A 21,349-nucleotide genomic window follows, 5' to 3' on the forward strand; every position below is an offset into this window, starting at 1 on the left:
GGGCAACGTGTGTGTGTCTTGCTCCTATGTAGGATAACTGTAGGCTTTCTGACCCCCCTCAGACTGTCAGGGGGTCAGAAAGCCTACAGTTATCCTACATAGGAGCAAAACACACACACTTTATAGCTGTTTAGCCTCTTTTTGTGTCATTGTTTTGCATCTCTTTGTAGTTTTAATGCATCTTTTTGTAGTTCCATTGCATCTCTTTGTGGTCGTTTTGAATCTCTTCCTTATCAGTATGTGTTCAGTGACATTTTGCAGGTGAAGGCCAGGGGACCCCCTAACACTCTGGGCCCCAGCAGGCCTATTTAGTAATCCTTCTAGGGTGATGACTTGGGTCTGCCTCCAACTTCAATCAGCAGTGTGAGCACTAAGGACAGTATTTTCAGTCTCATATTGTTATGCAGTTCCTTTAATTTCCACTGGGTGTCCACACCTTGCAGGCTCACTACAGGGCACATCTGTGACAACGAGTCACACCTTTTAGAAGAATGCATCAAACCTTGCAAAGGGGTCAGCAACACCTCATGCAGATTAAAGTTTTTGTCCTTTCTTAGTTAGTCCAGTTACTTTGAGAATTTTCCCAAGTTACCCCCAAGCTAGAACTACTTGTTGGACATTTTTAAGCTAAGTTGGGAGCTTCCTGAAAGTATTCAGAGAATATTTGTGAATACGGCCCCTGTAGTAACCCCATTCAAGATACTTACCTGACTTGTTCGGTCTGTACACGGCTCAGCAGGCAAAACTCGACTTTGCCCTTTTTGTCCACTCTCGCGTTCCGTCACAGCCACCGTCTCCAACACAAAGTACGCTCTTCAGAAACTCCAAAGTGATGTTTTCAGCGCTGAAATAAGATTTAAATCAGCCGGTAGGTTCTAATATGGTTCCAGCTGGTGTACTAATGTCTTCTGTGTTTGATAGCATCTGTGATGTGTGGTCAAAATGTGACTCTGTGCAAATCATTGGTGGGAAATCTGTTTTCCTGTACTGTTACGGGAGCCTGATCCCATTCATTAGACTGTGTCAGTGTCTGATGCACCAAAACATAGAAAAGAAATTCTTGTGTAAAAGTAAATATTCAATATACCTGCGCCGATACTGTTTTAACTTCCATTTATTTCGAAACAGTGTGTTAATTGTTGACTTTGACAGTGTAACCTGGTTAATAATCAACCCCTCTGTCCTCTGCTCCCCCTCCTCTACATTCAGCTCGCCTCATCATGGCAGAGGTTTATTACATTGGTGTGGACGTGGGCACTGCCAGTGTGAGGGCTGCACTGGTGACCAGGGCTGGTCTGGTGAAGAGCACTGCAGAGGAGCCCATCAGCATCTGGGAGCCCCAGAATGACCACTATGTCCAGTCCTCCACTGAGATCTGGGAGAAATGCTGCACAGTTGTAAAGGTAGGCAGACCTCAGGGCACTGGTTGGTTCCCAAGCTTTGATTACCCCACTCTATCCAATCAGATAAACTCAACTAACATTGCCCAATCTAGACCCCACCTGTCTTGTTCCAATTGTGTTCATTTTAAATTATTTTAAAGTAGGTGCAAAGTTTAAAAATTGATGTTATAACATTATTTTTACAATACACGCAATTGATAAGCTGGTTTAGTCAAGTTTGTATTCCCACTACAGCCACTTGAGAGTGAAAGAAGCTGGACCCTGCAACCATTAATCCCTTACTTATAGATATTTGTTTCAACATGTTTATCCATCACTTTAAGCTAACTATCTAAATCAGTTTATTCATTAACATTACTTTACGCTAAGCTGGGTTAATTATTTCAACTGTTTGTCCATTAATTTTAGCTGTCTCCACTGTTTATCCACTACTATTGGTTAACTAACTTTATAAGGTGTATTCATTACTCTCAGCTAACATTAACATTTCAACTGTTTATCCATTAGGCTACTTAAAGCTAGCTAACATTAAACGGTTTATCCAGTAATTTACGCTACTTGTTTAACTATTTAAACTGTTTATCCATCGTTTCTAGCTAATATTTAACTGTTTATTCATTACTTTCAACCAATATTTAGTGTAACTATTGTTTTTAGCTAATATTTCAACTGATTACCCATTACTTAGTGCTAACTATGGATATGCAGTTTATTAATTACTTTTAGCTAACGTTAATATTTCAACTGTTTACCCATTACTTAAAGCTAACTAACATTACAGAGTTTATTCATTATGTTAGGCTACTTGTTAAACTATTTTAACTGTTTGTCCAGTACTTTTAGCTAACATTAATATTTCAACTGTTTATCCATTGTTTTTAGCTAATATTTAACTGTTTATTCGTTACTTTCAACTAATAATTAGGTTATCCATTGCTTTAAGCTTTTCAACTGTTTATCCATTTCTTATAGCTAACTGATAGTATACAGTTTATCGATTACTTTTAGCTAATGTTAATATTTTAACTGTTTATTCATTACTTAAAGCTAACGAACATTTTACAGTTATCCATAACTTTACACTACCTGTCTAAATGTGTGTTACTTCAAGCTACGTTAGCTATTTTGAGTGTTTATTTTTTACTTTTAGCTAACTTTAATATTACTATTTTAACTATTTATCCTTTACTTTTAGCTAACTGTCTCAATTGTTTATCCATTACTTTTAGCAAACATTAACATTACTATTTCAACTGTTTATCCATTACTTTTTTTGCAAACGTTAACATTACTATTTTAACTGTTCATCCAGTACTTTTAGCTAACTATTTAAACTGTTTATCTGTTACTTTTAGCTAACGCTAATATTTCAACTGTTTATTACTTTTAGCTAATGTTAACAATACTGTATAACTGTTTATCAAATACGTTTAGCTAACATGAATATTTCAAATTATTTATTATTTTTAGCTAACATAAACATTACTATTTTTACTGTTTTTCATTACTTTTAGTTAACACTAGTATTTCAACTCACTTATTACTTTTAAATAGTGTTAACACTTCTGTTTTAACTGTTTATCCAGTACTTTTAGCTAACATGAATATTTCAACTGTTTAGCCATTGCTTTCAGCTAATATTTCAATTAGGTAGTCTATCCATTACTTTAGCTCACGTTAATGTACTGAACAGTCAGCATATTTGGTTGCTTTCTGGTTTTTGTGACAATACATTTCAGTATCACACCAATTTGTAATTATGATGTTTTGTTTTTTTGTTGTTTTTTTAAGTTTAGTTTACTTTATTTGAGAAATTAAAATACAGAAGTGATATGTAATTGTACAAGAAACTGTCAGGGATGACAGGACAAAGTCCAGGATTTATTTCTATTATGGTCAATGTAGGAATAATGTGGATTTATTTTTATTTTTTCTCATTCATTCAATCATTCTTTATATTTTCAATTTATTTGAGTTGCCTCACAATTTTTCTGCATAGTCCCTGGCAACTGCAAAGGTAGTGTCCTAATTTCACCTGGTTGGGAATAACTGATTTAAAGGACAAGATACACCTGTGTCAGGGTTATTTAAACAAATAAAGTAATTCCAGTTACTGTTAATTTGTCATTGTAACACACACCATGTGTTGAACTGTGCAGTGCCTCTAATGTATTTATGCTCTACATACCCTCTTACAATTTCTCTATAGATATTACTTTTGTGTAAAAGCATTGACCTAATGTCTCAGACCATATTTATATCTATTCCAGAGAGTTACCCAAAGTGTAGAGAGGAGTCAGGTTCGAGGGATTGGCTTTGATGCCACCTGCTCACTAGTGGTTTTGGACCAGAGCTTCCAGCCTGTGTCAGTCTGTCAGGATGGTAAGTAAAGCATTTCTGTCCTGAACTTTGAACTTCATACATCTCTAATATTGTTTGCTTCAGGAAAACTTTGCAAAGCACCTTATAAGTACACCTTGTACAAATTATGGGTTATCAAGGGGGGAATAAATATGTTTTTGAGATGTGGATTGAAGATTTTCAGGTCATAAAAAGTGCATTTTGATACGAAACCTTTCACTTGTTGAGATTTGCAGAGACAAGTTGATGCAGTCTAATGTAATGGGATACTTTATTGATCCCTGACGGTAAAACCTCCTCGTCCACAGCGAGGTCAGAGATCAGGGTCACCTAGAAAACAAAACTCCTGGAGTCAGGAGGGATTCTTTTGTTTGTTTTGCTTTTTCATTTTCAAGATGGACTGAGGTCAGGACCCAGATACTCAGGTTAAATGACTGTTGCCTAGACACTACACATATATCGCAGTCAGACCTTTGTTTATCATCTCCTAATAGAGTAATTTAATCTTAGAAACACATGTGGGATATTCAGTCAACACAATATTAATTATTTGGTATATTACATTTTGCTTTTACTAAAACCTTCTATACCCCCTTCCTCTTCTGGTTTTCCCAGGTGACAGACACAGGAACATAGTGATGTGGATGGACCATCGCGCTGAGGAGCAGGCCGCTCGTATAACCAACACCGGCCACAGGGTCCTGAGCAGGGTGGGAGGGGTCATGTCACCAGAGATGCAACCCCCTAAGCTGCTCTGGCTCAAAGAGGTGAGAGGTGAGCAAGGTCAGCATAGGACCACTGACCTCTAGATGTTTTATTGTCGCTGTGTGTATTGGCTGGTCAGCATGTGTGTGGTGTTTCAGTTTCTCTGCCTTTTTCTTGGAAGGTATCTGATAGATGGAAACCTCCTGAAAGTGGTTTGTTGTTAAAGGGATAGTTCACATTTTTTTAAAGTTGGGTTGCATGAGGTGCTTATCCATAGTCAGTGTATGTACCTACAGTAGATGGCGGTCAGGACACCCCCAGTATGGAGAAGGGATGTACTGCTGTGGATTGGAGAAGCAGCAAAATGTATTTTAGCCACCTAAAAAAATAATATCAGTTTTTGTATGCTGTATTTTGTCACCATTTTACCTTGCTGTCTGATGCCATTATTTATGCTGTCTTCAAAGCCACCAGACTCCCTTGACAAAACCAGTAATTTTACCTGGCAGAACACAGGAGTTGCTGGTCTACCGCCGCCTCGATAAGTTAGTTTGTGTTATTGTGTGAGTTTGGTATTTCAAAGGGTTAGTTCGGATTCCCCAAAGTCACAAAATAACACAAACTAACCGATCGAGGCAGTGGTAGACCAGCAGCTCCTGTGTTCTGCCAGGTAAAATTACTGGTTTTGTCAAAGGAGTCTGGTGGCTTTGACAATAGAATTGATAGAGCAAAATAGAGAAAATATTCTTAATGTAGTGTACACATAATCTGATATTTTTAAAGTGGCTACAATACGCTTTGCTGCTGCCCCTGTCCACAGCAATACATTGCTTAGCTTAGCTTTTGTACTCCAGTCTGCTTCTCCAGACTTGCGGCATACTGACTGCCATCGACTGTAGGTAGTACACTGACTATGGGTAAGTACCTCATACAACCACACTTAAAAAAAAACTTTGAACTACTCATTTAAGGTCTGTTGTAATTACTCACTAATCAGGGATTCATTACCACACATGTCTCTTGCCTTTTAATCAGAATCTAAAAGAAAGCTGCTGGAACAAAGCTGCACACTTTTTCGACCTTCCAGACTTCCTGTCTTGGAAGGCAACGGGCTCTTTGACACGGTGAGCTTTGTTCGATGATTGTCACGTTGACTTTATGATAATTTAAACCTTCATCTGTTAACTATTTACATGTGTAATATCAGATTAGCATTAAAATGGTTCACCTTTTTCAGTGACCTACAACTTGTTGTAAGTGGCTACAGTATTATAATAAGGTGTGAGCTGATGGGCTGCTGTGCTGCCCTGTTGAAACTTTATCCTTGTATCAAATATCTGTTTAAGAAAAAGAACTGGGTTGTCCTCTAAAGCAGGGGAATTCCAATAGATGTGTCTTTTATTTTGGATGAACTGTCTTTTGATCCTGTGGCCTTCACCTGTGATCCCATGTTGTACTTAAATGAGTATATTATAAGACATGTTACACGACTATTCTGCAATGTTTCACAGGTCTTTATGCACTCTGGTGTGTAAATGGACGTATTGCCCCCCAGAGGGATGGGATGCTGGTTTCTGGACTAGCATTGGACTGGAAGATCTTCTGGAAAACAAGTTTTCAAAAATAGGTAAAAGACATTAACGAACAAAATTTCACTGTAACACTTATAAGAAGATCAGAAAATACTGATAAGGAATTTCATGGTTCATTGTCTGATCTTTTCAAGCACAAATTTGACTCAAGAGTTCTTTAATTATTTACATGTAAGCTGTGTTGTTTTCTGTCATCCAGGCAGTGCGACGTGTTCTCCAGGGAGCCCACAGGGAGACGGCCTTACTCAGGAGGCAGCAGCAGATCTGGGTTTGGAGCCAGGAACTGCAGTTGGTGCTTCCCTCGTTGATGCTCATGCAGGAGGTCTTGGTATGACACCCTAAACCATTATTTTTTCCAAATATATCTAATTTTCTAAGGTGTATTAGGTAATTCTGCACGTTCCATGTAGCTTTAAAGTTAATCGTTTTTATAATATGAACTCCTAAACTGTAAAAATTGAGATATCCTGCCACACCTTGAGACTTCAAAAGACACCAAAGAAAGGAGGAAGGCAGAAGATTACATGCTTATGTCAAAAGTTGACATTCTGGTTCAGGGCGGGTGTGGATTGTTCATACATCACAGAGCAAAAAATAAACTCAAAACTTCACAATTAGGTAAATTATGATATTTTTCTGTGCACAAGCATGAAGTGTAGCATAACTGTGGTGATGGAGAAGGTCAGAGGCTGATTAGGCAAAAGCTTATCCAAATCTGGAGAATCCTGTTCATCTAATTACAGCCAATAGTTTTCAGTATCTTGTGCACAGAGTTGAAAGTTTTCACCTGAGGGAAGCCTTTCAAGTGTTCCAAAAGCAAAAAGTTCATTGAAAGTCTAGTTTTCATCTGCAGTCCCTTCACCAGCTGTAAAAAGGCATCCTAGAAAAATTAAAAACAATAAAATACAGCATGTAAATGGGTCAAAACGTTTTGCATTATAGCAAAAAACACATCACATATAATACAGTTATAGACAAAATCCACTATCACATGTTAAAGTTAAATATTACATGTATCAGTGTTCACGTCCTTGGGTGTCAACAAGCCATTTCTTGGCATAAAACATAAACGAGTGATGTTAGGTATCTGACAGACTGCCAGCCCAACAAACTCTACCAGCTTTAATATTTTTGGCAAAAAATAAACAAGATGTAACAAACAAACATGTTTGAAAAGTGACTAAATGCTGCTGCTGTATACTGTATGTGTGAGCACCTTACTAGCTTCAGAGCAGCAGCAGACCGTTCCCCTGGTTCAGAAATAAAAAACATCTGGTTTTGTTCTGGGAGATAAACTGCTCATGAACTCTGACCTCTGACCTCCGGCTGTGACTTCTGCCTATCACACATTGTCGTATCAGTCAGAGGCTAAAACACGCTGCACTTTTAGTTGTCGTGCGTGTCACAGTGCGGCACGCCCCCTGACCTGTGCGCACGGATGAACCTTCCACCTTAAACTCAAACCAGCTTGACAAACATTATTCCAGCAGTTAGTGTCACTGCTGAATTCTGTGTGAAGGTCAGAGAAGCACTTCAAAAGGATTTTAAGCTTTTCATCTGCAAGTCATGATGTGATTTGTCACTGACGGGGCTCAAACAGGAGTTTTGTGAACATTGTATCAGACGACACCTAAAAATATTCATGTGCTTTTTCCAATATAAATTCTGATGTTAATAAAATCTGATTAAAATGTGTAATTTGTGCTTTTCAGGTGTGATAGGTGCAGACGTAAAAGGCTTTAACTTGCCCTGTGAGGACCAGCCCATCACCTCACGCATGGCCATGATCTGTGGGACGTCAACCTGTCACATGGCGGTGAGCGGTTTACAGCGACATTTCACCTGCTGTGTGACTTAAACATGCATCATATTTGTAGGGAATTTTTATTGTATGAGGATTTACAGGTCGACTCCATCTGCATTTTTTGTGACAAACGGAAACGCCACCTCAGCCGTTAGCAAAAAGCAGTAAGTGCTGATATAATAATAACTGAAATGACCACGCAAAAAAAATCAATATCCATTTAAGTATACGCTATATGTAGAATATTTTCACCACTTTACCTTGCTGTCAGACAACACTGTCCGGCGGGGGACTGAAGCTGCTTTAACGCGATCTCTTTAAAGCCACCAGACTTCCCTCTGTAGTTAATTTTGAAGATCAGTAACACACACTTGACCCTTCCTTAGTCCCATCCCATTTTGTTCTGTGCTCCAGTAACTCTTACGCAAGCTTGGAACCTGGCAGAACCTCAACTTTACTGACACAATATGTTGTATATAGTCACATCTTAAGTTAGTTCAGTCAGAGAAAACTTTTTAACGGTATTATATTTGGCGGTATGGCTGCTTTCTGGGGCCTCTCTCCCCTTTCTCAGGCCTACGCAGAAAGCCTAAGGCAGAGAGAGCACACCTCTCTGCCCTTCCATACGTATATAAGGGAAGCCTAAGGCAGAGAGAGCACACCTCTCTACCCTTCCATATGTATATAAGGGAAGCCTAAGGCAGAGAGAGCACACCTCTCTGCCCTTCCATGCGTATATGAAAAAAGCCTAAGGCAGAGAGAGCACACCTCTCTGCCCTTCCATGTGTATATGAAGAAAGCCTAAGGCAGAGAGAGCACACCTCTCTGCCCTTTCATGCATATATGAGGAAAGCCTAAGGCAGAGAGAGCACACCTCTCTGCCCTTCCATACGTATATAAGGAAAGCCTGAGGCAGAGAGAGCACACCTCTCTGCCCTTCCACGCACTTACGTGGAAAGCCTGAGGCAGAGAGAGCACACCTCCCTGCCCTTCCATGTGCCTACATAGAAAGCCTGAGGCAGGGAGAGCAGCAGCAAAGACCCCCCAGGAACAGAACAGAGCAGCATCAATGACAAACGGAAATGACATTGATAAGTCAGACACAGCATTAAAAGGAGGAGCTGGGGTGGAGGCGGGTTGCAAAGCGGCTTGCAGAGGAAGCAGCAACAGTAGGCAGGCCAGAGCATTTTAAATAGGGTGCCCTGAACGAGATTTGCCAACTGGTTGCATAGAAAGGAATCATGTGATCTATCAGCTGACTCCCTTCCATCAATCAGCTGCTCCATCAGTTGATTGGCTGTTTGAGATCAGCTGATGTAGCTGGGATGAGAGCTGAGCTTGATATCATGTCCTGCCTCAACTAACGCCAGGCTCAATTTCATGCAGGCAAAGCGTTAGCTAACTAGCTAGCTAACATATAAATATATTAAGAGGAGTTAGCTTAATGTCAGTATTATCAGTATTATCAGTATCATCATCCAGGTTTGCTTCCTCCTCATTTCTGTTACAACATTAAAGAGGTTTGCTCAAGAACAGATAGGATCATGGCTGACATAATTTTAAGATGACATGAATTTTTGTTATCCAGTTCAAGGCTAACCTTCCTTCCTAACTAAAATATTTGATTTCTCATTCATGTGCATCAGATCAGCGAGCAGCCTCTGTTTGTGCCCGGAGTGTGGGGGCCCTGCCTGTCCGCCATGGTGCCCGGCCTGTGGCTCAACGAGGGAGGACAGAGTGCGACAGGACGGCTGGTCAGTTCACTGTCGAGCTTTATGCAGGATTTTACTGAGCTGCTTTTTGCTGAGCAGCAACAGAAAACTGTGGAGACAAAATGTAAACAGTCCATGTGTAAATGGACCCAAATGACACCCAGATGTGAACAACTCATCCAGCCACATAAACAACGTTTGAAAGCAGTGTGGTTATCTCACAACATCACTTAAAGCTCCAGTAACTTCACGTGGGAATTTGTAAATATTTTGTGGACTTAATGTTTAACCAGTCATCAAAAATAACTGATAAACAATAATAATCAGCAGTTGCATCTTCACAAGCCTTTTTGTCATCAGATGTGTTAAACTGTGTTGCTCTCTACTCCCTCAGATCGACCACATGGTGAAAGGCCACGCCGCCTACACCCAGCTCCAGGAAGAGGCACGGCAGAGGTCAGCTGATGCTTCTAGTGCTGCTGCACCTCCCAAAAAATGTTCAGGCACAGCTGTCATCCCTGGTCAGCTGTTTAGTAAGCTTTGGAAAATTAAGAAGCTTAGTAAGATTGAGTTTTCTATGCAACTCGATGATTCTGTGGAAGCTGCAAGTGAAGGAATTTATTATTTAATTGTCCATGTTTGCCCACAGACATGGCCGACTGGAACGCTTAACTAGCCACTGTTAATGTTATTAGTGACACCTTTGCTTTTCCTTTCTGTGAAAAAATCCTGCAGCATTAATGCAACTTTAATGTTATTTAATTAGACTGGGTTCTTCATTTGTTATTTGTCCCAGATGTCCTGTTACGGGCGAGAACATCTACAGCTACCTGAACAGCCACTTGAGTTCAATGGCTAACTCCCGCTCTGCTGTTGACCTGCTTGGCTCCAGTCTTCATGTTTGGCCGGACTTCCATGGGAACAGGTCGCCCCTAGCTGACCCCTCTTTGAAGGGCATGGTGAGGGAACATGTGTCAAGGCTTCACGTGACACATGACACAACATATTATTGATCAAATCATGGGTTTATAAGTTTACTTACTGAACTACCCTACAGAGGTGGAAAGGTCATTGCAGACCATCTTATAACTTTTTAAATATGCTTAAGTGGTCCAATTTAGTTATGTCTAATAATTTTGGTATATAAATCTATATTTCCAACACACCAAAACAATCTAGACTGACACATAGCACTACAGGTGAGAGGAAACGTATGTATTTTTGATTTTTGGGTGAACTGTCCCTTTCATAAAGTACATGTGTCAGGTAAAATGAGTACACAGACATGGTAGTAGCATTGTTTGCTCTCATTAGGTCATCCTGTGTGCAACTAGCACCATAAACCACTTCCTGTGGCATGGATCCAAAAGGTGCATGTGTAAACAACAAACACATGATCTTTTGACCATGTGTGTAGAGTTTTTTCAAATGTATTTTTGGCACTTTGAGCACCACAAGCCGAGTGATATCTAGTCCCATTATACTGGAGAGAAGGCAGACATCTCTACGGCTGATATCTCCAACACTCTGCAACTCACGCCAAAACAATTGAGCTTGATAAGTAGCACTACAGGTAGGAAGATAAAAGGTACAATATTATGACCTCCTCCGCCGCCGTCGCCATGTTAGCTGTTGTCAGAAATTTTGACTCTGCCCTCTTGTGCAATCTGGACGCAAGGTTTGTGGGCATTGACGGTTACAGTGGTTGAAATGAACGGATCTGTTTTTGTACACAAAGGGAGTATAAAGAACCTTATGAGGAATGTATGCGAAAGGAAGTGTGCATCTACTGCTAGCTCACCTAGCACCACTGAGCTAGCTAACATTACAACTCAGCTGAGGAGGATGCCATCAGTGTTCACATCTCATGTTGTTGCAAGCATGAGGCTTTTGTACATTAGTAGATGCACACTTCTGTTTACTCCATCCTCCACTTGCTAAGATAAGATAAGCTAAGCTAAGCTAAGCTAATCACCCACTGGCTCCAGCTTCAGAAATAAATAACTGTATTTCCCAAAATGTTGATGATGCTGCTAACTTCACAAAGCACCACAAAGTGCGTCACAGCAGAGCCACTGCCATGATTTCTGTGTTCAGTAAGCTGATTATTATTTCTGAGCTGTATCTGTAGATCCAGGGTGCAGAGAACTGTTGAATATTGTTTTGACTGAATCACTGGATACCAGACCCTCAATTACAGCTGTGCTTTCACCAAACCTCTCATTCATGAATGCACCCCTCTGGTGACTCTTCTTATTCAGCACTGAGCCATTTTTGCATGAATGACTCGTTACTGTTTTGCAGGTGATCGGACTGCCACTCTCCCAAACCTTGGACGACTTGGCCCTGCTTTATTTGGCCACTATACAAGCACTCGCTGTGAGTCTGCTGTGTTTGATTTGTTACTCGGCAACCCACAACATTAAAGTGCGAAGATACTTGTAACCTCACCTCCCTTTTATTTTCGTATGCGGTTTCAGCTTGGTACGCTTCATATTCTGGAGGCCATGAAAGAAGCAGGACATGACATCAGAACCCTCTTCCTGTGTGGCGGGTTGAGCAAAAATGCCCTGTTTGTCCAGATCCATGCCAACGCTACAGGTATGATGACAGCTCTAATACTGTGAATGACAGTTTAGCTAAGTAGACATTTTGCCCCAAAATATAAATTAATGGTAACCCAAAAACTTTACGTTCAGTTTTCAATGTTGTCCTCCTCAGGTTTGCCTGTGGTGCTGCCTGACCAGACGGAGGCTGTGTTAATAGGAGCAGCAGTCCTGGGTGCATGTGCATCACAGGACTACAGCACCATACAGGTGAAGTCACACACAGACTCATACTGTATATAAACTAAGGTCATAAAATTGACAGAGGCTGAGGCAGAAAAGGCATTTGACATTTAATTTTGGGGATTTTTTCATTCTGTTTCTATACATTAACCAGTATCTTCATGCTGTATATTGGCATGTGTGTTGTTTTGTACCTCTGAGTGAGCAGCTTTGTGTGTGTCGCATTAAATAGCTTGGTTCCAAAAAGCATTAAGATGTTTGTATATATACAAAAACACTGGATTCTACATTTCCTAACTGGTTAATATTTTATCAGACTGCCCCTGCCGTCTAAATACCCACTTTTTGCAAACCGCACACCTCCAGTTTGTAGTGCAGGCTTACTGTTAAAATATTTAAATCTCAAGCCAAACCTGAAATAACATTTTTTCTCCTGAGCCACAGAAGACATTAAACAAATGTTTCCACAGTCTGAGTAGTGCTCCCATGAAGCGTAAACTGAACTTAATGGGTGATGTGCTCCTTTAAAAAGTGTTTATTTTTCAATATATTTAGCAGTTTGCATCCAATTTTTTTTATTTTGTAGTCTAATAACATTGACCTCAAGCCATATGCATGCAGCAAAGATCTCATCATCACTGACTCGATGCTTCCATCTGCTGGGTGGAAGCAAAACACAAAGTGCACAGCTCTGCTTGCTTCAGCTACAGACAAAATTTGTGCTCAATGTGTTGAAGATATAAAGTGATTATTAAATATTTTTTGCTTGGTAAATCTATCATCCCTCTGTGTCTCAGTCCCAGAGCTCGGAGCACAAGAGAACGGCAAGCCTTTAAGCCAGTTATACTAAAAATAAGACGTTATTGTTTGGACTAGGCTGCACCTGTCAGCCCATTTTCAGCCATAACTACTGCAGGCAGTTGTTGTGTCTGATCCTCTGAGCTGCACACAGTCAACTGGCTGGATTTGGTCGGTTCAGACAGCAGAGAGGCCCTACACTGCATTAGTCATAAACTCGGCCACACCAAAACCACTGCAGTTGGCTGGTGTTATTACTATAACTGGGTCACGGTTGGCCTCAGACTGAATGTGTGTAGCATGATTTATTGAGTGATGTTTGTCTTTGCCATCTGTGTTTTAGGAGGCGATGGAGAGAATGGCGAAAGTGGGGAAAGTTGTTCGGCCTGATCGTGAACTCCAGAGGTGAGAAGGATTTAGGTGAAAGTCATGGGTGCTGTAATGGTCTGTGGGATAGTAACATAAATGGATCCAGTACATATGATGCTCAATTCAATAAAAATGCAACATATCTGCAATTATTATAAAGAAAAAAATTTGGCTTCTTCAACAACTTGCCTTTCCGCAGAAACCATTTCCATGTCTCAGTTTAATACTGATGCCCCTATATGACCTACAGAAGCAAACAAGACCATCAGTAAGAAGGTTATTTCAATATAGTTATACTTATGCCTGTTCCTGAGTCACATTCCCTTTGACATCAGACGAACCAGTTTACATAACACAGACCAGAAAAACCTACATTTACATTTTCCCAGGCAAAGTTTAGCAGTGCGACTTACATTAACCAATCAACCGGAAGCAGGAGGAGATTTGTCTTTTAGAGAATTTTATTTGTGACGTTATATTTTGTGTTTTTGGCCAGTACTGGGGCGGGATCAGCAGGGAGAAAAGAAATGAAAAATAGATAAATACAAATACATATATAAAACCATCAACATAAACCACCGCACACTGAACTGATGGTAAAAGTTGCTTCTTTCTGTCACTCGTTTCCAAACCAAATGCACGTGCTTGCCGGTGTAAGATCTTTGCGACATGTGGTGACAAGTGGTGATACTCATTGAAACACCCTTTTCCTATTCCTGCTGCCTCTAATGGAATTTACCAGAACAGTGGATCCCAATTGGTGGGTCGTGGTCCAAAAGTAGGTCGCAGGTCCACTCTGAATGGACCACAGTTTACTCACAAATGTATCAAGTTTGTAAAAAACACACTTAATTTTAAAGAACAGTGAATTTCCAGCACAGAGCTTTCATTTTGAAGTGCTGTTTCCTGCTGTAGAGTGAGTGAATAACGGACAGCTACTTGACAGAGACAGCAAACTAGCTCGACAACATGGCCAAACGCAAGTATGACGCTGAATAATTAAGCTGTGTTGACCTTGAGCTAATGACTAAGAGGAAATCTGGACCCCATGGCTGGACCAGTTGGGATCCATTGTGCTAGAATTTACCATCGCTTACTCAAAACAACCAATCAGAGCCCAGGAGTCTCTAACGCAGCAGTCTATTTCTCTCTGCTCGTGAACTATGGTCAAACTGTCAAACTCTACAGTGCTGGTCAAATATCAATGAAGATTCTGTTAGTGCTTTGCTTATTTCTCACCTCAGATGTTTTCATAGTCATATTTTGGTGTACTGTTTAGCTGTAAAATAAGAAAGAAAGTGCTCCAGCTGGTGGGTGGTGTTTTGTTTTGGCTTCACTGTTTCCAACATGGCAGCCAGGTCACAATCTTTCTCATTTTACAGCTAAACAGTACACTAAAATATGTTTCTTAGTACATCTGAGGGGAGAAATAGGCAAAGCAGTATGAGAATCTTTATTCATATTTGATCAGTGCTGCCTTGTTTGACAGTTTGGCCGAAGTTCACAAGCAGTGACTGACATGATGACAGCTGTGTTAGAGACTACTCGGCTCTGATTGGTTGTTTCACATGCGTTAAGTCCAGTAGAGGAACATGATTTTTGTCTCATTTAGTGCTGTGTGGATATAGTGACAGTTTCACCAAAAATGACATGCGTACATGTACGCAATTTGAAAATATATATTTTAAGCTTTTATTTTTATTTCTTATGTGAAGAAAATTGTATTGCTTTTTAAATATGTAATGGTGCAAAACAACCCGTATAGATATATAGATTGATTGAGTTAGGAGTAACCAAAATGTATAATACTGACCTTGCAGCACAGTCAGGGTCACTATGTTATGAAGTCTTCATGTTTTATTACAGTGAAAACTGAAACGTACAGTTCTGTGTGTCACATTTGTGTAATCATTTTCTGCATTTCATACTTTCCTCAGCTTCTATGAGAGAAAGTACAAAGTGTTCCTGCGACTGTTCGACCACCAGAGGGAGTACCAGGCCATCATGAACCAGAGATGATGACACTGCTGCTGGGAGGCAGCCGAGCTGGAAGTGACTCTCTAGTGACGTAATAGTGATGACAAATCCGACACGCTGGAAACGTGAACAGAAGTCTTAACCTTGCTGCTTCTCCTGATATTTTTTAAAGGTCCAGTTTTTATTTTCTTAATAACCTGGAGGACAGCAGCTTTCTGAGGTTTAATATCTGTGGTTTAGTTACACATGCAGGGGTTCAGACCACAGTAGATAAGACCTCTATGGAGACTTCATGCAGCTGTCTGCCCTTTAGATGCTGCAGTTTCACCCAAACTGTCAAGGAGGATGCAACAGATTTTACAGTCGTTGACTTGCCAGCGGCCCCTCAGCTCCATCCAAAGTCAAATATCATCAAGTCTACTGTCACCATCAAATGTATTTTAATAAATAATTAAAATGATAGAACTGTGCCCATGCCTTTCACTGTCACTCCAACCCAGTGTGTTTTAATATATAATTTAGTGTGCTTCATCTCATTCATTTTTAAGCACCCTGTCCCTTGTTCTGTCTCCGCCGTATTCTCATTCCTCCACTTCCTGTTTGTAACACCTTCACTGTCCTTACTCTCTCTCCCGTCTGGTGGTCACAGAGAGGAGCCTGTCGCCAGCATTTCCCAGGATCAGAGTTGATAAGCTCTTCACTGATGCCGTCGACACAGTGAGGGGGGAACGCCAAATCCTGCACAGCTGAGTTAACAGCCGCCTTCAAACAGAACCACCATATGATAGAGAGGAAAGAGGGGGCCGAAGCTTTACAAACTCTTGCAGGTGCTTCTGAACAGTAGTGTCCAGAAGTTACAACAGAGCGATTTCAGTGTCTGATAGTCATTCTTTAGGCTTAAAATTTACCTTAAGGCTTTTATTGTCCCACACAGGTGACATATGTACATAAACCATTAGAGTATAGATACAGTAAATCCATAAGACGTTAAGTGAAATATGTAGTCCATCCTGCCAAGAACAATTCAAGTGATAGTAATCAGTTACGTAAAAGTAGACAATTAGACATGTACTGAACACTTTGTAACTCACTGTGTTTAGAGGTACATTTCTCCCTGAATTCAAACACATACATTCCTCATAAGGTTCTTTATACTCCCTTTGTGTACAAAAACAGATCCGTTCATTTCAACCACTGTAACCGTCAATGCCCACAAACCTTGCGTCCAGATTGCACAAGAGGGCAGAGTCAAAATTTCTGACAACAGCTAACATGGCGACGGCGGCGGAGGAGGTCATAATATTGTACCTTTTATCTTCCTACCTGTAGTGCTACTTATCAAGCTCAATTGTTTTGGAGTGAGTTGCAGAGTGTTGGAGATATCGGCTGTAGAGATGTCTGCCTGCTCTCCAACATACTGGAACTAGATAGCACTTGGCTTGTGGTGCTCAACGTGCCCAGTTACTCAAGATAATCCAAACCTTTTTTGTAAGCAGTTTCATGTAGGGACTGTTTTCTTTCTACTGAATTTAACCCATTAACGGTATCACCCCGCAGAAGGAAGCGTGCATCTACTCATGGACGAGAGACTAGTGCTGTAATGTTAGCTAGCTCGGTGGTGCTAGGTGAGCTAGCAGGTGCACACTCAGGTGTAGTTTGGTAGAAAGAAAATAGTTCCTATTTTTCCTCATATCTGTAGTTATATTTATCAGTGTAAATAGTTTTGGTGCGAGTTGCTGAGTGTTGGGAGATATCGGAGACGTCTGCCTTCTCTCCAATATAATGGAACTAGATGTCACTCAGCTTGTGGTGCTTAAAGTGCCAAACAATACATTTGAAAAACTCAACATCAATGTCTCTTTCCAGAAATCATGACCTGGTTACTCAAGATAATCCACAGATCTTCTTGTGAGCAGTTTCATGGAGGAACTATTTTCTTTCTACCAAACTACACCTGCCAACTGTATCACGACACAGAAGGAAGTGTGTATCCTCCGCTAGCTCACCTAGCACCACTGAGCTAGCTAACGTTACAGCTCAGCTGAGGGGGACGCCATACATTTTTACATCTTGTGCTGTCACGAGCATGAGCCTCTCATCCATGAGTCGATAAGTGCTTTCTTCTGCGCAGTGATACAATTGGCGGGTGTAGTTTGGTACAAAGAAAATAGTTCCTACATGAAACTTCTCACAACACGGTCTGTGGATTATCTTGAGTAACCAGGTCATGATTTCTGGAAAGAGACATTGATGTTGAGTTTTTCAAATGTATTTTTTTGGCGCTTTGAGCACCACAAGCTGAGTGCCATCTAGTTCCATTATACTGGAGAGAAGGCAGACAATGTTATGGCTGATATCTCCAACACTCTGCAACTCACACCAAAACAATATAGACTGATTCATAGCACTACAGGTAAGAGGACACATGTATTTTTGATTTTTGGGGTGGACTGACCCTCTAATAAGATACACACGATCTTTTGATCATCTGTGTATTTTTTAACCCTGATAATATCACTGAACTCTTTAATAATTAAAAATATATGTTCTCATCTAAACCCTGAAGAAGAGCTTGGTGCTTGAAACGTCGCCTGGTGGTTGTTTAAGGTCCAGTGTGTAGGATTTTGCGGATCTAGCGGTGAGGTTGCAGAACTGAAACTTCTCCTGTTTGCCAAGCGTGCAGGAGAACTACGGTGGCCAAAGTGAAAGCGCGAATGGCTCGATGTAGAGTAGGTGTTTGGTTTGTCCCTTCTGGGTTACTGTAGAAACAACATGGCAGACTCTGTGGAAGAGGACCCGCTCCGTACATAGATATAAACGGCTCATTCTAAGGTAACAAAAACATGATTTTTAGTTTCCTGTGATTATAAACAAATGAAAACATAGTCATGACTATTACATTCTATATCTGTCAATAGAGGCCCCTAAACTCTTTCCTCTGTCCAGCTCCTGATATTTAGCGTCTGGATGTGCGTGCATTTGTAAATGCCTGCCTTTCCAAAAAACAACCCCCCTTAAGAAAAGTAGACCAAGCACTGCAGCTTTTATTTCTGGAGTTATACATACTGTAACATTTAGTAAAGTCCCACATATTCCCTTAAGGCACTGGTTTTTATTCCTTCCATTTTGTCACAACTGGCCTGCTGACTTGTTTATCTACCTGGTAGGGACAGAAACCAGCCATACTCAAAGTCTTTCAGATCCAATATTGAGAGCTGCTGTGACATGAGTGAGTGTTGAATATTAGTGCTGTCTGTGCCTGCGCTCATTTGTGGGGTGTGTAGCGCAGGTACTTCTTGCCAGAGGGCAGGTCTTTGGTGTAGACACCAGCTGGGAACAAAGACGCAGCCTCCTCCTCAGACATGGCGGGAGGGACCATCACACAGTCTCCGGGCTGGAGGAAGAAAAGAAACTGGGTTATTCTGCTTGGCAGCAGGTCACTTCCTGTTTCTGTAATCTCTGTAGTCAGCTGCTGAACCGATTGGTACAAACTGAGGTCACTTTCAAAGGTGTGACTTACCCTCCAGTCGGCAGGTGTGGCAACTCGTTTCCCCGCCGTGAGCTGGAGCGAGTCCACCACTCGCAGAATCTCATCAAAGTTGCGTCCAGTGGTGGCTGGGTAGAGGAGCGACAGCTTCAGCCTTTTGTCAGGGCCAATGATGAACACCTACACACAAACAGAGGGATGGATCCTAACAATAACTCACCAACGCTCATGCCTATGGAATGATTATTAACCTTTATGCTGTCTATAAAACAGGGAAATCATATTGTGATTGTGAAAGCTCTTACACAGCGGGCAGTGAGCGGCAGGCCGTCTTTGTCCTTCTCATCTGGGTCCAACATGCCCAGGGCCACTGCCAGCTCCCGTTTACCGTCCGCTATGATGGGAAAGGGCAGCGAGCAGCAAGAAGCCTCCTCACAGTTGTACGCCACAATGTCCTGGTTAGTACAGAGACACAACCCCTTAGTTAGATGTTTAAGCCAAATCAGTTTTAGACTGATGGAGCTCTGTTGTCTCTTAGAAACATCTAGTAGTAATACTGTTGGTGCTGCTGTTGCTAAGGGAACCAGATCGCTTTCTGTTTCCCTCAGAGTCCAGTCTACTATAGTTACTGCAAAGAACTTACATTGATAGTCTTTGGTAACTGGAGAAAACAAAACCACTGTCTTCTTCCTGTTTTGGTCGCGCAATAGTTGATGCACTTCCTTTGTGCTGTAAATGCTCATTTAGATCTATTAGAAATGTTGAGAGGCAAAATTTGACCTAAAAGGCTGTGTTACCTGCATTATGAGGCTAAAATATGTTTTGCGGCTCCACCAAAAATGGCTCTTTTGATAGTAAAGGTTGCCGACCCCTACACTGTGATGCCTAGTACGTCCTAAACACCCTGTAACTATCACACCTTGGTCCAGCCGTGGTGATCCTCCAGGCAGTCGACGGACAAGGCGATCAGTTTAACGCCGCGTTCACTGAACTCACTGCTCAGCCTGGCAGCCCGACCCAGCTCTGTGGTGCACACCGGGGTGTAGTCTCTGGGGTGGGAGAACAGGATTCCCCACCTGGACATGAAGAGAGAGACACCAGTGAGTTCACTGTCAGGTGTTTGTCAGGGTCAGCACCTCTGAAATGAGGAGATGCAACATGAGGTTTTACAAACAGGTTTCAGTCTGACTCTGTTTGCTCTCATCAGACATAAATATCTCTAATATTGCGGTTGCTGCTTATTGTTGGTTTGCACAATAGGATGGAGCTGAGAGATGCAAGAATCTGACAGGATGTGACAACTGTGTCACAGAGGGGAGTTTTTTCATGTTGTCATCAACGTGATTGTGCAACGTGGACAGGTTTAGGTTTGACCTCTGACCTGCATGCTCTGCTTCCTTTGATTTGGATCATGTCATTATCGGAACAAGAGCCAGATGATCTGCTCATAAACAGATTAATTTATCCACCACGTTATATGTTTTAATGACATATGCACACAGTGGCCACAATGCTGTATGTGTCACAGTCGAAGGTCTAAAGCAGAAGTCAGAGAGCAGTAACAGGAACTAGAGGCAATCTCTCTCTCCCTCTCTGAGGTGAGCTCAGTTCTCGATAAGCCTTCATAAATCACCACAAATAACAACATTCAAGAAGCCTACTTACGAATCACCGAGAAATTCGTGGAGTTTAATTTTCCCAGTTGTGGCCTCCGCCTCGAAATCAGGAAACACATCTCCGAGCAGCAGTCCCGGCATATTCAGTGTGAGCGTGGGGGTGTTGCGTCTGTGCAGCAGCGGCTCTGGTGACAGATGCGCACAATGAAGAGGAGGCGGAAACTTCCCCCTCAACAGGCTACTCTATTTACACAAGCGTGCACTGTAAACTGCACAGGACAGCACACAAAGGACCGCGGTGTGACTCATATTGTGGTGCGTTCAGGTTCCGTTTTGATTGATGGCTACAGTTGTATCAAGGTCTCCAAATGACCAATTTACGCACGCTGACGGCCCGGTTTCCCAAAGGTGTAACTTTGGTTTGAGTAAGTGTGTGTGGGGGGGAGGTGGACACAATAAAGTCCAGAGATAAAAAATATATTTTAATCCCACTTCCTGCATTTCTACATGTAGCCTACATTTAGTGGTTATGGTAACCAAAACAAAATCCAGGAAATAGATAAATGGGTCATAATGCTAAATAAGTCCAGTCAATCTGTGGTTTGACCCAGGGAAAACTGCAATAATAATAATTACATTTTTGTGATCTCTTGGGACATCCAAACAAGATACTAAATAGGTGATTACAGCCCTGCTATTCAAATAAATGCACTGCTTCTCTAAATATTGAAATGCT

At 41.3% G+C, this 21,349-nt stretch overlaps 2 protein-coding genes across 2 annotated transcripts; one reads left to right on the forward strand and one right to left on the reverse strand.

Annotated features, from left to right (window-relative positions):
• The first annotated feature begins 723 nt into the window (after nt 1–723).
• fggy (FGGY carbohydrate kinase domain containing) lies at nt 724–15,980 on the forward strand. The gene is made up of 16 exons (XM_050033008.1): nt 724–868; nt 1,210–1,403; nt 3,674–3,785; nt 4,380–4,531; nt 5,505–5,593; nt 5,981–6,096; nt 6,261–6,389; nt 7,774–7,877; nt 9,512–9,619; nt 9,972–10,033; nt 10,374–10,536; nt 11,882–11,956; nt 12,058–12,178; nt 12,299–12,393; nt 13,508–13,569; nt 15,471–15,980. Exons 2-16 carry the CDS (start codon nt 1,221–1,223, stop codon nt 15,550–15,552), a joined length of 1,653 nt encoding a protein of 550 aa, XP_049888965.1. The 5' UTR covers nt 724–868; nt 1,210–1,220; the 3' UTR covers nt 15,553–15,980.
• Nucleotides 15,981–18,534: 2,554 nt separating this feature from the next.
• LOC126382879 (peroxiredoxin-6-like) lies at nt 18,535–20,821 on the reverse strand. The gene is made up of 5 exons (XM_050033009.1): nt 20,663–20,821; nt 19,917–20,073; nt 19,303–19,452; nt 19,031–19,177; nt 18,535–18,904 (listed from the first exon to the last, which is right to left on the reverse strand). Exons 1-5 carry the CDS (start codon nt 20,752–20,754, stop codon nt 18,776–18,778), a joined length of 675 nt encoding a protein of 224 aa, XP_049888966.1. The 5' UTR covers nt 20,755–20,821; the 3' UTR covers nt 18,535–18,775.
• Nucleotides 20,822–21,349: the final 528 nt, after the last annotated feature.

Source organism: Epinephelus moara, chromosome 21 (assembly GCF_006386435.1).
Source record: "Epinephelus moara isolate mb chromosome 21, YSFRI_EMoa_1.0, whole genome shotgun sequence".
NCBI classification, from domain to species: Eukaryota; Metazoa; Chordata; class Actinopteri; order Perciformes; family Serranidae; genus Epinephelus; species Epinephelus moara.

What these genes read in the sequence shown, in the direction of transcription:
- fggy (XM_050033008.1), top strand. Translation starts at nt 1,221, where the DNA reads ATGGCAGAGGTTTATTACATTGGTGTGGACGTGGGCACTGCCAGTGTG. An exon ending in TGCTCATGCAGGAGGTCTTG is followed by an intron (nt 6,390 to 7,773) that starts GTATGACACCCT and finishes TGTGCTTTTCAG; the next exon opens with GTGTGATAGGTGCAGACGTA. An exon ending in CCTGATCGTGAACTCCAGAG is followed by an intron (nt 13,570 to 15,470) that starts GTGAGAAGGATT and finishes TACTTTCCTCAG; the next exon opens with CTTCTATGAGAGAAAGTACA.
- LOC126382879 (XM_050033009.1), bottom strand. Translation starts at nt 20,754, where the DNA reads ATGCCGGGACTGCTGCTCGGAGATGTGTTTCCTGATTTCGAGGCGGAG. An exon ending in CACGAATTTCTCGGTGATTC is followed by an intron (nt 20,074 to 20,662) that starts GTAAGTAGGCTT and finishes CTTCATGTCCAG; the next exon opens with GTGGGGAATCCTGTTCTCCC. An exon ending in ATCACCACGGCTGGACCAAG is followed by an intron (nt 19,453 to 19,916) that starts GTGTGATAGTTA and finishes TGTACTAACCAG; the next exon opens with GACATTGTGGCGTACAACTG.